This window comes from Vanessa cardui, chromosome Z (genome assembly GCF_905220365.1).
Source record: "Vanessa cardui chromosome Z, ilVanCard2.1, whole genome shotgun sequence".
NCBI classification, from domain to species: domain Eukaryota; kingdom Metazoa; phylum Arthropoda; class Insecta; order Lepidoptera; family Nymphalidae; genus Vanessa; species Vanessa cardui.
In genome coordinates this window covers 11,380,387-11,397,066 of record NC_061154.1, presented here as the reverse complement: position 1 = coordinate 11,397,066, position 16,680 = coordinate 11,380,387, and the positions used below count along the sequence as shown (strand labels likewise).

At 32.1% G+C, this 16,680-nt stretch overlaps 1 protein-coding gene across 2 annotated transcripts; it reads right to left on the bottom strand.

The window, feature by feature from the left end:
- Positions 1-281: 281 nt before the first annotated feature.
- Positions 282-1,596, bottom strand: LOC124543379 (flightin). 2 transcript variants are annotated; one of them, XM_047121585.1, is made up of 4 exons: positions 1,321-1,595; positions 1,006-1,217; positions 538-801; positions 282-417 (listed from the first exon to the last, which is right to left on the bottom strand). In XM_047121585.1, exons 2-4 carry the CDS (start codon positions 1,200-1,202, stop codon positions 402-404), a joined length of 477 nt encoding a protein of 158 aa, XP_046977541.1. In that variant the 5' UTR covers positions 1,203-1,217; positions 1,321-1,595; the 3' UTR covers positions 282-401. The 2 variants fall into 2 exon arrangements, with proteins under 2 accessions (XP_046977541.1, XP_046977539.1); XM_047121583.1 differs by having other exon boundaries at positions 282-801; positions 1,321-1,596.
- Between the last annotated feature and the right edge of the window lie 15,084 nt (positions 1,597-16,680).

The window sequence follows — 16,680 nt, the reverse complement described above, 5'->3', positions numbered from 1 at the left end:
CAATACCACCAACAAAGTAAATAACTATTTTGTATATTACAGGAACAGATTAGTTACGTTAATTGAATATAATGGCTGGAATTTTAAGTTATCTGTGCACTTTAAATTTATTTACGTTTGTTGCAACTGACATCGCTTGGCAATTAACTTCTATAATTAAATCGCTTTGCATTGTAAAAATATAATTAAAAGCATAGTTTCATATTTACTGGGTAATTCTTATGTTAATTAAGAGCCGTGTCAGTTATGACGCAAGCAAGGTTAAAATGAAAAAAAAAAAGTTGTTTAAACTTAAAATTTATTCGTAGCTCAAGAAAAGTTGACATCGACAAAGGAATGCGGACGCTCTGAATCACATTATCGTGTCCGTTGTGCGGCTAAAGTGAGTAGCGTGGGTTGAATCACGACAACGAAATCCTGTAACATTGATATAAAGTTCACGATCGGAGATCGGAGCTAGGTCCGCGCAGCAACGTCAAGCGAGTGTTAGAGCGAAGCTATAGGTACACGGTGTTAAATCCTAGTTTGGAATACTTCCTCGAGATAAGGGACTTTGTATGGGCGCGTTGGAACTTGGCACCAACTGAAATGTGACGAAGGAGAGTCGTATCCTTGCTGTATTTCTTGGAGCTATAGCTGTAGCCTTTTGAGAGGTAAGTTCTGAGAGCGCGTTCGCCCCATGTCTGCGGGGTCGGTTTCTCGACTGGTATTCCGTGATTGCGTTTGTCCAAGTAGTTGATTATATCGTCATAGTAATTCCTTTGGTAATCGTAAAGGTAGTTGTACTGGAAGAATTTTGGTCTGGAAATAAGAAAATATATACTGTAAACATATGAGAAAATACATAATTGTATCTATTATGTTTTAAATCATTTATCTTATAACAAATATTTAGGCAACAATAGTTTGAATAATTAAGTTTGTTTACTTTAAGATACCTTATTGTATTATTTAAAAGTTTCATTTGTCAAGGGTTTTTTAAATTAGCAAAATCGAGAGTCGTACCTAACCCAATGTTTGCATACAAGTCGCTTAGGATCAGTGCCTTGAGTAACATTTTCTGGCGGTGGAGGTTCAGCCTCCTCAGCTTTGGGCTGATCTGGTGCGGCTCCTTCAGCTCCTTCGGCTGGTGGTGCAGCAGCAGCGGCTGCAGCCTCTGCGGGCTTCGCTGCTGCGTCTTCTTCTACCACATCATCCCACATCTTGGCAAGGATACTCTGAGATCGAAATACACCACCAATTATTTTATGTAATTACACTAACACTAAGACATGAAATGAAAACATTCACAAGACATTCGCAAATCACTATATCACAAACCTAATCGGGTTTGAAGAACGTGTGAAGAGGTTGGGTGATCGTTAACGACTGCAGGCGTTCCCTGATGGCACGGCAGCCACCCGATTTATCTCCCTTTGACCCCACCTGACTGTCGTAAGCGCTGCTAGTAGGAGTGGTTGCCAATGATTTTCTGTCAATACACTGACCGTGCACCGCGAAGTTGTCATGGCTAATTACCTAGCCAATTTGTGCTTTTCACTTTGATGTTTACGAGCACAATGCGTTATTAGTAAAATGTTTGCCAATTGACACAAACTTTCAATATTAATCCAAATTATAATACACGTATTATTATAAATTAATCATATACATTTCAATAAATAAAATTAAATGCGTAGAGTAAACTTATATTTGTTATCGTTGTTACCATTCAAGATTACCAGTTGTTTTTTTAATTATTTTAGGTAAAAGCTGAGTAATATATTTGAATTTGTCCTGGCTACTGACATTGATTCAGTGCCAACATCGATAGACGACAAGATTTGTACTCTTGTAAATTTTAACGGGCGAGCCCAATTTCTTAAACTTTATTAATGATACCTTTTATTTTAATTCTTGTTGTAGAAAATAATTCAAATATTTTAAATAAATTAAAAATTTATATTTAACTCACATTTATTGATTAAAAAATCATCAACATCTGCAACAGTTAAGATTGTTCTCATAAGACTAATTTAATATATTTTAGTGTCTTAACTATAAACTTAAATTTTTATTTCTGAAAATCGCTGCATCTCTTCGTGTAGATTTTATTTATATTGGGTAGTTTAATGTAACGAAAAAGGGTACACATTCATCCACAGACGTTGCCTGCCCTGGATTATATACTACATATATAGCCTTCTCCAAAAAGCGATGCATCCTCTGATTCTATGTAAATTGGTAATTTTTGGCAACCATTTATTTGTATCGGTAGTTACGAGATTAGAGTACGTTACGTATTCACAATGGTCTAATAGACAGAGGTGATTTTTCAATAATGTCTAGACCGTTAATTAAACAGAGATTCGTGTATCATCTATTTACTAACATATTATCAATTAACGAAAGCGTCGAATGCCAAATGCTTAGAAATATGTCTCGTGATGACTGAATGTGAAAACTATTTTCAATGATAAATAATTTATTTAATGACGATTATATATTATCTACGGGTTTTGTCCCTCACCTTCGAAGGTTTGATGACTTGATAAGAAGTTATTACATCAAATATCTATTTCTCTTCATCCAGCTATCCGAGCGCTATAAATAAATACACTAAATGCTGGACAAACAAAATAAATCCGTTTCGACTTATGACATTTGTGAGCTTCTGCCAATCAAAATTCGTTACTAATGACGGAAATATTAAATATAGGAACATAGTTATAATTGAATGTTATCGATATGTTTAACTATCGATCACTACCTAGCATCATTATACCAAAAAGTGCAATCATGACTTATTTGGAACTAAACAAAAATATATGCAATGTTATTACTTGGTATTTCAGTTAAGATCCAATTCCATTCTATTATTATTATTAATAATAATAATAATTCATTTATTTGCCAGAATATAGTACATAATGTAGATGGTCATTTATAATGACCATCAATATTTATCAGTAATTTCTGATGTTCAGATGATCCGTGTTTTTATTTTATCAAAGGTAGACAGATAGGCAAAGTGCCATCCGATGGTGACTAGTTACCACAATAGGCAATATCAAATTTTACCATTAACCATTAACTCACCCTTCAAACTGAACGATGAGTTCGCACGTTCACCAATGTTAAGTATTGCGACTTAATGGATAAATAAATGAATGCGGGGTACTTTTTTCATTTCCCCCACGTGGAAGTTGGTGGAATTTGGAACTCAGTGCCGAAGATATTTGCCACCCGGTACACCGGAATATTCACAATAAAAACCAGTGGTACCCTCTTCGACTCTTCGGCGGGCACCACGGGATCGTGATGCTTTACCACCAACTCCTAGGGGTGATTCATCAGAGGGACTTGTACAAAATTCGACTACCAAGTAAATATCCCAGAGTCCTTGTTTTATGAGGAAGCTTTGAAGATAGTTCCAGCATTGGGCCAGTCAACACAGGTCGGTGAATACGTATGTAGAATAGATTTTAATTACATGTATTGCAATCAAAAATTAATCGAATTCAAATTGAGTTATCATCATCCAAATCATCAGTTTAAGGTTTACGTGTTCTTCTGAGACTCAAAATGACAATTTACAATTTAAAAATTTAAACTATTATATACAAAATAATAATATTTAGTCAAAATTATGTTATTGGTGTATAATTTTTGGTTGATCATCGGTGAAGTGTGATCGCGAATTGCTATTGATCGCGATGCAGATGCATAATTCACAATACCTTGCATACACTCAATCATAAACTTCAGGTGATCGATCACTTTATGTCGTTTTGTCCAGTTTGGCAAGACAAATACTATCCCATCAGTCATATGCGATAGACTTTAAGGATCGCTAGATACATACTACATACATACTAGATAGGTACATACGATTATATTTGTTGTCTGATTGTATGTCACAGCTTGGCTTAGGACAATGGAATTACAAACCGACTATTTAAAATATGGCACATGTAAAAAATAAAATATATTACAAATATATATTTTATTTACAAAATAGTAATATTATTTTCAACAATTATTCAAATAAATGATTTGTAAAACATTTCCTTCTATATTTGAAAGAAATCCTCATGAATATTTTCAGTTCAGTTTAACATGTTTATTTCCGAAATAGTGAATGATTTTCGGCCATCAATAAGCACGAGTAGCCCCAGCATTGATTCGTCAAATTTTGCTCAATTGACCTGTTGATTTCCAATTAGCATTAGGATTATTGCTGAGAAGTCTTTCTTGAAAGGATAATTTTACTTTCATTCGACTAAAAGGCTATTCGAGGAATAAGGGATTCCAGCGGTGAGTCTAAAGAAGTCCTTGTGTATTTAATCTTACAAAAAATTTAAATGAAAGGTTTTATTTAACTCTAGATCTTGATATGAAATGAGTCTCTGAGAGGTATTCTTGTAATATATATCTTGTATTCGTAAATTATTTTATTTGAAATAGGTATACTATATAATATCATACAACTATATTTGAACGAGCAACGTGGCGCGCTCTGGGAGAGGCCTATGTTCAGCAGTGGACAGGAGTGGGCTGATAATGATGATGATGATATTTAAAGGAACTTATTTATAAATAATTTATTTAGTAAGAAATGGAAAACAAGAACAAAGGTCGCCAACACCTTTCTCTTGAGTGTATTAATTGGAAAAAAGCACATTCAAATCCGTCGCGTAGTTTAGTAGATGTAAGCGTACAAACTGCGAAAATATTGATTTTATACCATATGGAGTTATGCCTTCGATAAATCAATTTTTGTTTTAAGAATGTGCAAGGCAATATCAATATAATAATTCACAAAAAATTACAATAATTATTACTATATTATATTACTATATTATATGCGGTATTACAATAAACATTTAAAATAACAGTAAGGCAAGAACTTACCTAAAAATCATTAAAAAATAGTGCGATAAAAAGGCATAAGCGATATTGGCAAAATGATTAAATTATTATAACATTTAAAATTGCATCAAATAGCAACAAAATAGCGTATCGCTGTTAGTCGATTTTCAACATTTCACGAGTCAGATTAAAACCGAGTTTTTTTGAGCTGATTTCATTCAAAATAATTTAATAATGTTATTACCGATTCGTTCGATTTTGAGACAGAAATTTCATGTTATACGATGTATTTTTTTAATTATCTGTCCATCGCTACCCGGTTTAAAATTGCTAGAAATATTTTGTTGCATACGAGTATGTCATTACGAAATTATAAACCGTTACGTTATAATTTATCTCAGGAGACGAGAAAAATGAGAAAATAACCTCTTTGTTACCTCTTCGCATTGTTCCGCTGAACCAATTTAGATGATATTTTGTATGAAACTAGTTTGAGTCCCAGGGAACGATGTAGACAATATCTTATAATACATTAATCGAATGCGTTTTACGGTAAGTTTTTAATAATTCGTGCGGATGAAGCGAATAAATATAATATAATAATAAATGATGTAGATTAAAAGTAAATAAATAGCTTAACGATATTTGACGGTTATATAAATGATATAATTTTGTATATTTTATTATGTTTTGTATATGCGTAACTATCATAATCTCAGCATTTAGAAAACATTGACATTGTCAAAAAGATCAATGTTTTTATAGAACTCAAGTTTTTTAAAAATCATTATCATTAATTTTGTGATTAAAATACCTTTTGAGGTCAATAATTCGTGCGTAGAAGGAAATATTCTAGAAATCTTGGAGGGAAGCCAAACATGAAAGATATTTGCGACGAAGATGCATTTGTCATAAGATAAATATAATTTCAGGTAATTTAATTATATCATATTGTACAAAAAGTAGCCGGTCTATGAAATGATATTTGTGTATTCAGTTTTTGTACGATGGTCTTATCAATTATTTCCTCTATCCTCGATTCACACGTCAATTAATCAAGTTTATTTTATAGATTTATTCACATAGTCTCCGCGCATCTAAAACAATTGATTTTTAATAAACTTAATCTTATTTTCTATTATTATTATCTTTGAATTAGATTTTTTTGGTATCATTACTTTTAGCTACTTTTACTGATGAGAGCCGATTGTATTTTTACATGACCGCGCCTTATGAAATTATGACGTATATGCGAATAAATGCATTCAATTCAAAATTAAACTCACACAGTAAAAAGTGAAAATAATGTAATCCGAAATTTGAAACGAGCATTTAGTTATTAATAACACACAATTTGCCCTCATGCTGTTGTCTAAAAAACAAATGTACATATCACATATCGGCAATTTTTGGGTTATAAAAATACTAAGGTTCTTATAATCTTCTCAGATATGGATAAATTGTAGCAGTGTCAGTATGAGGCCTTATATCAAACAAAAAGTTAATAGTCTTTAAAAAAATACAAAAGCTTGAGTTACTTCTTGGGATCAGGATCGAAAGGAAGGTATTATCAGAAATTTAGTGCGCGTTAAAGATAATAAAATGTTTTATACGTCACGTTCAATTATGATTATATTAACTTAGTAATTAAATTCCTCGATAGAATCACAATGCCGATATGATCAAAATCAACATCAAAACATACTTTATTGAAGTAGGCTCTTACAAGCACTATCGAATCGTCAAACAGTTTGGAATGTGGAATACTACAATAATTTAGCTGTACGTATCGACAAAACAATTATAATATGTTATGCTGTTTATTCAGATCGACGATAGAGCAATAACAATATAATTAAGTTTGTGTAATGAAAGTGACTTATATCTTAATTGTATATAATATACTATTGTTGAATGAAAACTTTAGACTTGTGGTGAAACAGTGGCAATGAGTGGTCATTGATGTGTAGTAGAAAGAAATGACGTACGGGCGGGAGGAGTCCATCCTTTTTTTATCGCTGGAAAAACGCTTTACATGAAGTCCATCCTGGGTTATCCGGTGGTACGTAAAATTCATATTGATGAGAATGCTTTCGTATTTTCTTGTAATCGTGGACCCTGGATGGCGCAGCTGGCCGTGATCAGGGATGTGGAAAGTTGTTTTAATAATATAGCAGGCGGCTCATCTGATGGAAAAAGACGAACATCATGAGGCTTGCAGTTATATATATTCCTTTCTGGAAGTTTTTTAAACCATATGACTTTATACCATATTACTTTAAACCATACTACTGGCGATAGCTGGTACCACAGAGTAGTTGTGTAGAAACTCCCTTAATTTTTTTTCGGTGCAAGCGGTTCTGGCATTTCCTTTCCAGTTTAAATACCGTCTTGCCTTGCCAAGCATAACGAGCTTTACTTTCCAATAGACCGTGGTGCTGAATAAGTATCGAAACATCAACGACAAGTATTCTGATACTAGCGGTTAATGTGCAAACTTATGTCTATTTGGGACTGAATTAGTCCTTAATTTAAAGACTCGGTTTTAGACACAAGACATTTCCGTTATTCGTCGACATGTTTTTGGATATATGTAAATTGAACCAGTAGCTATATCCCAAAAGCCCCAATTAGCAATTTTTTTAATGTAATATTTTTCAAATTTTAATGTTTTACGCGGTCTATGCACGTCGTTCATCATCTTCGAATCGTTAGAGGATTAAGTGATAAATTAATGTCTGCCATCATTATTTGTGTTATCACTGAGTTACTGACACGTGCTGACTCGCCTAACACGAAATAATGCCTAACTATTTGCTAGCATTATTTTATATACATGTGAAACCTGCTTAAACGATTTAGTTACTTTTAGTTTTGGGTAATAATGATATTCTAAAATAAATATGAATAACGGTAACACTAATGGTAGAAAATGAAAATTTAGTTGATGGTAATTGTTTTTCTTGCGCGTTTGCAAGGCTTAGGACAAAATGTTTGTAATCAGTCAGGTCAACTCAGTGTGTGTAATCAGAGTAGTTCTAATTCAAAATTTGTTATAATAAAAGCGAAAAGTAAACCACGCCCTTTTTGTTGGGTCATGGCTTTGACGCTTGGTGTACTAAAGTGATCCTCGAAACATGGAACACGGACAATGTTTGTCTTTTGTGAAAAAGTCTTTTGTTATTTTTACTATTATATCACACATACTATACTAATAGATTCACTGTGGACAGCTCGTGTCGAAGAAGTAATATTATTTGTGTATAGCTGTAGCTTACTTTAGTATTTCGACAAATTTGAAGCAAAATATCACACATACGAGTTAAAGAATCTGCCTAGAAAAACGTGAAAAAATTTACATCTTAAGGACAAGGACGTTCATATTGTCGGAAAAAACTGAGATGAGTGGTTAAGAAATTGATGGCGCCGGTCAGATGGGATGCGAAGCAAGAAAATTTGGGAAAGAATGTTTGTCTTCAATTGTCACGGCGATACAAATTAAATGACAGTTGCATATTTGTACTTTATTTATGTTTTTTTTTAATTTTAAATGTATGGCCAATTATATAGTATCGAATATATTTATCGTTAAATATTATCGAAAGTCTTACACCCGTATTTATAGACAAGTAACTACTTGATGCTAAGTAATTTCTTAATGAAGTCATTACTTGAGATTAGAATTCTTAATTATCAAATTATATTCTATAATCGAGCAACACCCATTACTTACTTGAGCAAATGTTTAAGTCATACTTGACGTTTAGTTGTGAATTCTACGAGGCAACACTTCGCGCCTGCGTTTCGTTTCATTAATAGGTAAACATAAAATCTAGATTATTTAACACGATCTAGCAATAACCTTTTGGATTTTACTTTATTTGATATTCATATTAGTAATAGAGTTATTTAAAGTATATCTATTTGTACAAATTAAATAATAATTTAATCGGTACAAAAAATAATGTTAGGAGAGACAAAACGTTTGACATGATTTTTTTTTTTATGGTATAGGTTGGCGGACGAGCATATGGGCCACCTGATGGTAAGTGGTCACCATCGCCCATAGACATTGACGCTGTAAGAAATATTAAGTATTCCTTAAATCGTCAATGCGCCACCAACCTTGGAAACTAAGATGTTATGTCCCTTGTGCCTGTAGTTACACTGGCTCACTCACCCTTCAGACCGGAACACAACAATACCGAGTATTGTTATTTGGCGGTAGAATAACTGATGAGTGGGTGGTACCTACCCAGACGGGCTTGCACAAAGCCCTACCACCAAGTTAAATGATATAACCTATGATATAAACTTACCAAATTTAAATGTTTACTTTTACCTCCGGGTTGACGACTATGACGACTCGTGATTTTTTACTTAGAAAGGTTATGCATTCATTTCTTTCTTGTCCCTATCGTGTCGGTGCATTGAATTTATTTCTGAATACCTTTTTGCCAATAAAGTATATCTTATTATCTATACTGCGTTAATTTTAAAATGCAAGAAACTGATAGAAAAAGACCATTTTCTACTTTAGAAAAGGATTTATTTTTAAATTAATTATATGAATCACAACATTTTTGGAGAAACGAAACCTCTTCTTAAAACAATCCTCCGAATAGTCATTAAATGGATCCACATCACGAAAGTAAACTTTGGGATTTCTAGGTTCAGGCGTTTCTATTTCTTCTAGTATATTATTGTCTACAATAGCAAAAACTTCTTCGATGCCATTCATTTTGAAAAATGGAAAGTTTGGAACTTTCCATTTTTCAAAATATTCAACAAAATAACCTTAAAACGTACAGAGAGAATAGTACTTAACCTCAAAAGTAATGCTTGAGTAAAGAAAACGATGACTATTACTTGGCTGAGAATTCTAACTTTTGACAGTTCTATCTTCGATCAATGACTTAACTATAGAATAAAAATTGTTACTTAAGTAATTACTTTTACTCAAGTACTTACTTTTACTTGTCTATAAATACGGGTGTTAGGGTTTCTAATATATACAGTAAATGACAGATTGACTGACATAACTGAGCAAGCATGACAGTTTAATATTATATGCACAGACATGTGTGTGCATTTGGCTATTTAAGTCACCACTAACCTAAGCCACCCACCCACCTAAAGTCCCCTTGTGTCAGTTTTTCATTAAAATTTGCATATTCATTTACGAAATGTATTATTTCTCTAGTTCAACTGCAAGGTTTCCAAAAAAAAGTAACGCAAATCGTTAGAATTATCACTTTTGCTCATATGGAAGAAACCGCTTTATTCATATGCAAATATTTAGCCATCGAGATTGTTATACGTGCTATGACAATATGTTTGAACTTGTTATTTTTCACGAAACTCGGAACATTACTGGATCTTTCACATTTTGTTAAAAATACTAGAGCGATGTTAGAGGTTAATTACAGTAAAAATACTATCCCAAAAATATTCAGTTCTTTTATTATTTAGGAATTCAGAAGTTTTCATAATATTATCTTGCCAAATATAATTATATTCAAACTAGAATTTGCACTCCTGCACACTATCTCTTAGTAAATTTAATTGCCGGCACGTTAGGAATTTGGGGCAGCTGTTATATCGAGGGATATTTTTTGCAAGGATTTTTTTAAATATTCACTTATGTAAATTAAATATCGAATAATTAATACAGTCTATTAATCTATAAAAGGATAGTAAATTCCATCCGCTTCGAATTTATAAATATTGGATAGGAATTTTATTTTACGTTCCAAATATAATTTTGTAAAATATGAACAACCTTACTTGATCTGTATAATATTATATTTTGGATGGTCACGAGTTTAAACAACGATATTCTTCCAGATTCATTTATTAGCACAATTTTCACATTATTTTTATCCACTAATCCCTGTTTTACAATACATCCCGTATTTTATATCTAAATTTAGCCTCTCATTCTCATTATTTCCAAATTAATAAATAAATATCACCAAACATTGCCGCATTCGATTTCTTGACATTCTCATTCTTACTGGCCAGTATCAGACAATCAATACTAGATTAATCGTGAAAAATTAAAATATTACATTACAACCTGTTTTAAAAATAGTCAATCGACATATTATTAACTAAATTATTCTAATAAATTATAGTTATATAATGTGTAAAACTCTAACAATATTATCCTTTTCGTCGCGTGTATCGCTTATATCAATTATTATTAATTTGTCAGTTACGTCCCATTGAGTTTATAAGTTATCTTAGTAGTTTAGCCACAGCTGGAACAAAGATTAATAAGCAACATTAACATAGAATTAACGCGATATAAACGGTCGAGGATTTAATTTTTTAATTTATTTTACCACCATAAGAGAAGCGTGGGGGATCAAGCTCTAAATCTTATCTTCAGAAGCGTGGATATTGCCAATGGGACGTCAAATGTATGTTACTTTATTTGTTTTAGCGATCTATTAAACGTATTGATACTGTTTGGACTGTTTGGAAGGTAAATTGAAGAAAATATAAGTAGTATAGTGTAATAGTGAATGATTATAATTAAGTAAATATTGTTCGAGACCTGCTGATATTTATAAATAGCATAGCTAATAGCAAATCACACAGATAATGTATATCGAAGGTTCTCCTTCTCTGATTGGAATAGTGAAACGATAATTGTATTTTTATTATTTCTGTTGTTATTACTATTTTATTTAAGAGTCGAGATGGTCCAGTGGTTAGAACGCGTGCATCTTAACCGATGATTGCGGGTTCAAACCCAGGCAAGCACCGCTGATTCATGTGCTTAATTTGTCTTTATAATTCATCTCGCGCTCCGCGGTGAAGGAAAACATCGTGAGGAAACCTGCATGTGACAAATTTCATAGAAATTCTGCCACATGTGTAATCCACCAACCCGCATTGGAACAGCGTGGTGGAATGTGTTCCAAACCTTCTCCTCAAAGGGAGAGGAGGCCTTTAGCCCAGCAGTGGGAATTTACAGGCTGTTGTTGTTGTTGTTGTTCTTGTTTGTTGTTGTTATTACAAAGTGTTAATAGTAATTTTGTTATTTAGATGATTGAAATCAGTATGCTATTTTGACCTTGATTTATACGATGTCTGAATCAAATCGAGCTAAGTATATCTCATTTGTTACTTGTTTACCTTTTTATAGCACGTAAGAAGTGTTTATTATTACTGTTATATAAATATACCTTAGCACCTAGCTCAGTTGTTCTGTATGTATTTACAAATGTGTTATACAACGTTTTCAATAAAGTAGGTATTTGTTACAGTTTTGGCAGAGGTAACTTTGCAAGTGCCCAAACTGACAGTTTTTCTTAAACAACGTTGACATGGAAACTAAATTTAATCTAAAGAAATATGCAAAAATATTATCTGTAGGATTTAGAAAAGTTCTTTGCGTAATTACGAAAAAAAAAACAGAAATGTTTCGAACGACTTTCGTTGTGTATCACAACGATTTGTAAATAGCTCATATAGGTTTCTTAAGTAAATAAATTGGTAGAGTTATAAAAACGCATTTAAATCGTCATAAGGTTGGTTGAAATAAATTCACAGTAATGTAATAAAGTCCGTGACATCCCACTTTCGAGTATAGAACATGAATATCTACGTAGATGAAGATAAGAGATTTGATGAATATATTATAGTACAGGTTTAATCCTTTTCAGTATCTACTTAACTAGATCATCAATGTACACTATTATTCGGTCAGTTAGATGCCACACAGGAACACTAATTACCGATAATATCCGTCGAGTAGTTTATGCCGTCTACATTCTATAATAATCAAGTTATGTTATACAATAAGTACGTGTAATACAATAAGGATGATTATAATAACTACACAGAATATTGAAAATAAACGAGTCGAGATGGCCCAGTGGTTAAAGCGTGCATCTTAACCGATGATTGCGGGTTCAAACCTATGCAAGCACCGCTGATTCATGTGCTTAATTTGTCTTTATAATTCATCTCGTGCTCAGCGGTGAAGGAAAACATTGTGAGGAAACCTGTATGTGACAAATTTCATAGAAATTCTGCCACATGTGTATTCCACCAACCCGCATTGGAACAGCGTGGTGGAATATGTTCCAAACCTTCTCCTCAAAGGGAGAGGAAGCCTTTAGCCCAGCAGTGGGAATTTACAGGCTGTTGTTTTTTTGCTTTTTTTTCTCTCTTAGTCCTTCAGATACTTGGTAGATACTTTAAATCTATACTAATGTTATAAATGTGAAAGTAGCTCTGTATGTCAGTAGCTCTAAATCAATAATCAATAACTAAACCGCTCAACCGAATTTGATAAAATTTGGTATGAAGCAAATTTGAAAAAACCAAACCCCTAAAATGGGAACGAAGACGCGGGCGATAAGTAGTATTATTATAATATTCACAATGAGGTCATGGATTAATAAAATATTATATTAATCACGTGATAGACGCAGCACTAAAAGTATTAACTTTATGTTAAATTATTATGCTCCTAATTCAGTACTGACGAATCATAATATATTATGTATTTATCAGTTAGTCTATTTTACATTTTCTCTTATAATATTTTATGATTTCATTAAAAATATTGTTAATATATTTACGTAGTTCTACTTTATGAATTCCGTTTTACGTGTTTGTTGAATTTTTAAAAAGACCTCGAACAAATTATTATTTTTTGATATTTGCTTCGGCGAGTAACGATTGACGTTTACGTTGCAAAGTATTGACGAATAATTTGGCTTCAATCATTGAGTCGGTCCGGTGCGTAATGCATGTGCCAATGCTATAAAGGATGTTATTTATAGTTACAGATTTCTGAATTTATAATAAAGTGCCGTTTTAAAATTTTAATTTATTAAAGAGATGACAGTAGCATTAAGTAGATATTTGCTTTAAAATTATATTGATATTGACGGCAATGTAAAAAATAATAATCACTGTACTAAAATTTAATTCAGCATTAAGTTGTATGATTTGAATAACCCACTCATGTACTAGCAGGTGACGTTAAATTTAATAAAAAATAAACAAGCTTGACTAAAAGTATGGGTTCCTCCTTAGTAGAAAATCCTGGGTTCAATCGTATCATCATAAGCTGTGTCATCGGATCTGAAACAAGATGAAAAATTTAAGTCTGTAAGAACGCACGATTTTACCTAAGTAAGGATTGCGAGTTAAATGAAATCACGCTATAACGACCAAAATTTTATAATGTTATGACATGATATTTTAGAAGTGATCTCAGTGTAACGATAGGTAATATACACTTATTATCACACATTAATTTACTCTTTACTCAGAATATGTAAAGGATACCAAAATTTAAGTGATTTAAATTTAATCTATATTTTAATTGGTCGATGGCTGTAGATTACACGATAGTCGATCAGTATTTAATCAGGATTAGTTGGCTGGTTTGTTTCGTCATTTTCGAATCAGTCAGTAAATCATATAAATAAGTAAGACCAGACGAGCATAGACGAATCTTGATGTTTGTTTATGGCTTATGTTTTTACAAGATAATGAATACTAAATATTAAAAGAGTGTATACTCTACAATACTATACAATATAACTATACAATACTACACACGTGTATACTTATTCTGTGTACTTTTCTCTATCTTATAAATCAATGATCGATGGGTATATTTGAATCAAGAAAAAATTACAATAAATATTTTAAGTTTAATAAAACAATTGCATTTTAAATTTAGAATAGGTTAATAAATAAAAAAAATATAATTAATAACTCGTTATGAATAAGAATTTTTATTTTATAGTGTAGTTGTAAATATACGTTGTGCTAAGCACATTTTCTTTCTATTTTTCTGTCTTAATTTGTTTTGATATAACATCCCTACATTAATTAGCTGGGTTTTATCTCTTGGTAAAAACAAATGACATCACCCTTTCACGAGAGTTTGTTTTACGAAATATGTCGTCCCCAATTAATCGAGTTTCGACCTTGTCATTCAAACGAGCTCTAGTCTATATTTGATCCATCGCGAGCGGTAATGTTAACAAAAAAATAGCCCGGTAACAAACGCAATGTGTGAGAAGACTGACTTCAAATATACTAAATGAAATTTTAATTTGTTGGTAAAATGTTGGTCTATTTTGTAGTAAGTGGTCACCACCGCTGTTATATAAATATCCGAATGAATCATTAGAAGTATATGTCTATCTATGCTCCATCAAACTAGGAATATTAGACTATACGTGTGTATTATGCCCTGACTCACTCACTCGCCAATTTGGTACATATATATACTAAATATTGATTTTTTCTCTCTCCCTTTTTTAATATATTTTCCTATTTCCCGCTTCACTATTGATTGACAGCCTCTCTCTTTTTTCGACATGCTTATTTTTTCGTATCTCATTTTTCCTACACACCGAACATTACATCTAATTTTCAACTTATGACCTTATTCTACTGGACTATGTATTTTTAGTAACCACTTTCAATTTTCAAAGTTCTACGAACTGAATCATTAGTATAGTAAAGTATAGTCTGTAGATATCTCACTGCTGAGCTAAGAACTGTTCTGCTTTAATAGTGGCGAGGCTTGGAACCCTTTCTATCGCCCTGCTGCAAAGACAACTGTTGCATACACATGTGGTAAATTTTGATGAAGGTGTTATGAATTTTTTTTTCATAAGCGCACACGAGTCAATTTATGAACAAAAAATAAGCACATAAATAAAAATGCTGGGTTTAGGCAATCTTCTGTTAAGATTTGTGTCTCTTAGTCACTAGTATATCTAGTCTTGGTATACCTTAAATCCTTGTTCCATAGCCAGATTTAAGCCACCGCCAGCAAATACTGGGAACCAATTTACCTGATATTATCGCTTATCCATAAATGGATATCCGGAGATAGTAATTAATTTAATTAGCCGTATGCTTAAATTATATTTGAAGAGTATTATGTTTGAACCACAAACAATGAAATATCATGTTTGTTAATAACCTCGTATGGATTATAATAAAATGATAATTAAAACCAATAATCCGATCAGTACTTAGTTAACATTAACTACTAAAGTTAGTAAATAGCAAATCCACACAGTTTGTGTAATATAAAACCTCAACGAACCGTCAATATTAATGAATTTAATATTATTAGTGAAATGGTAATGTAATCCTTTTTGTTTTGAAATCGAATATCAATCTTTCATACTACATTTCTTATCAGTAGATAGTTTTATAATTTGTTCTTTGTTTTAAATTATAATAGCTTCATAATGTAAAACAAAACAAAGACGTCACGTCAAGTTTTAATACGTTTTTAGGTAAAGAGGTAGGTTTGAAATTTAATGAGAAAGGTTAAGCTGTATAAAGGTGTTGCCTAATTTGGCTGATATTTGACGGTTAATGTCGAGGAAATCATGCCTATTAAGTGCTTTACTGTTCCACCAACTCGCATTGGAAAAGCGTGGTGGAGTATGTGCCAAAACTCTTCCTCAAACGGAGAGGAGGCCTTAGGCCAGAAGTGAGAAATTTACAGGCTGTTGTTGTTGTTTGTTGTTGTAAGTGCTTTACTGGCGTGCCTATACAACAATATGGATACCAAATTTAAATTATCTCGTCCAAATATTCTAATGTTTCTTTTATTTAAAATAATAACGCGTATTTGAGTATTATTTTGAAATTTACTCACGTACGGGTCAAGTCAAAATATTTCTTTTATTATAGTTATCACAGATGAACAACGAATACTTGTACGTGACAATTTAGAGAGCGTTTTTCGTATCTATAATTAAATCCCGTCGACATTAGTACATTTGTTACTTTTAAAACATAAAACGTATTTAAGAAAATCAT

What these genes read in the sequence shown, in the direction of transcription:
- LOC124543379 (XM_047121583.1), bottom strand. Translation starts at nt 1,202, where the DNA reads ATGTGGGATGATGTGGTAGAAGAAGACGCAGCAGCGAAGCCCGCAGAG. An exon ending in GTATGCAAACATTGGGTTAG is followed by an intron (nt 802 to 1,005) that starts GTACGACTCTCG and finishes TCTTATTTCCAG; the next exon opens with ACCAAAATTCTTCCAGTACA.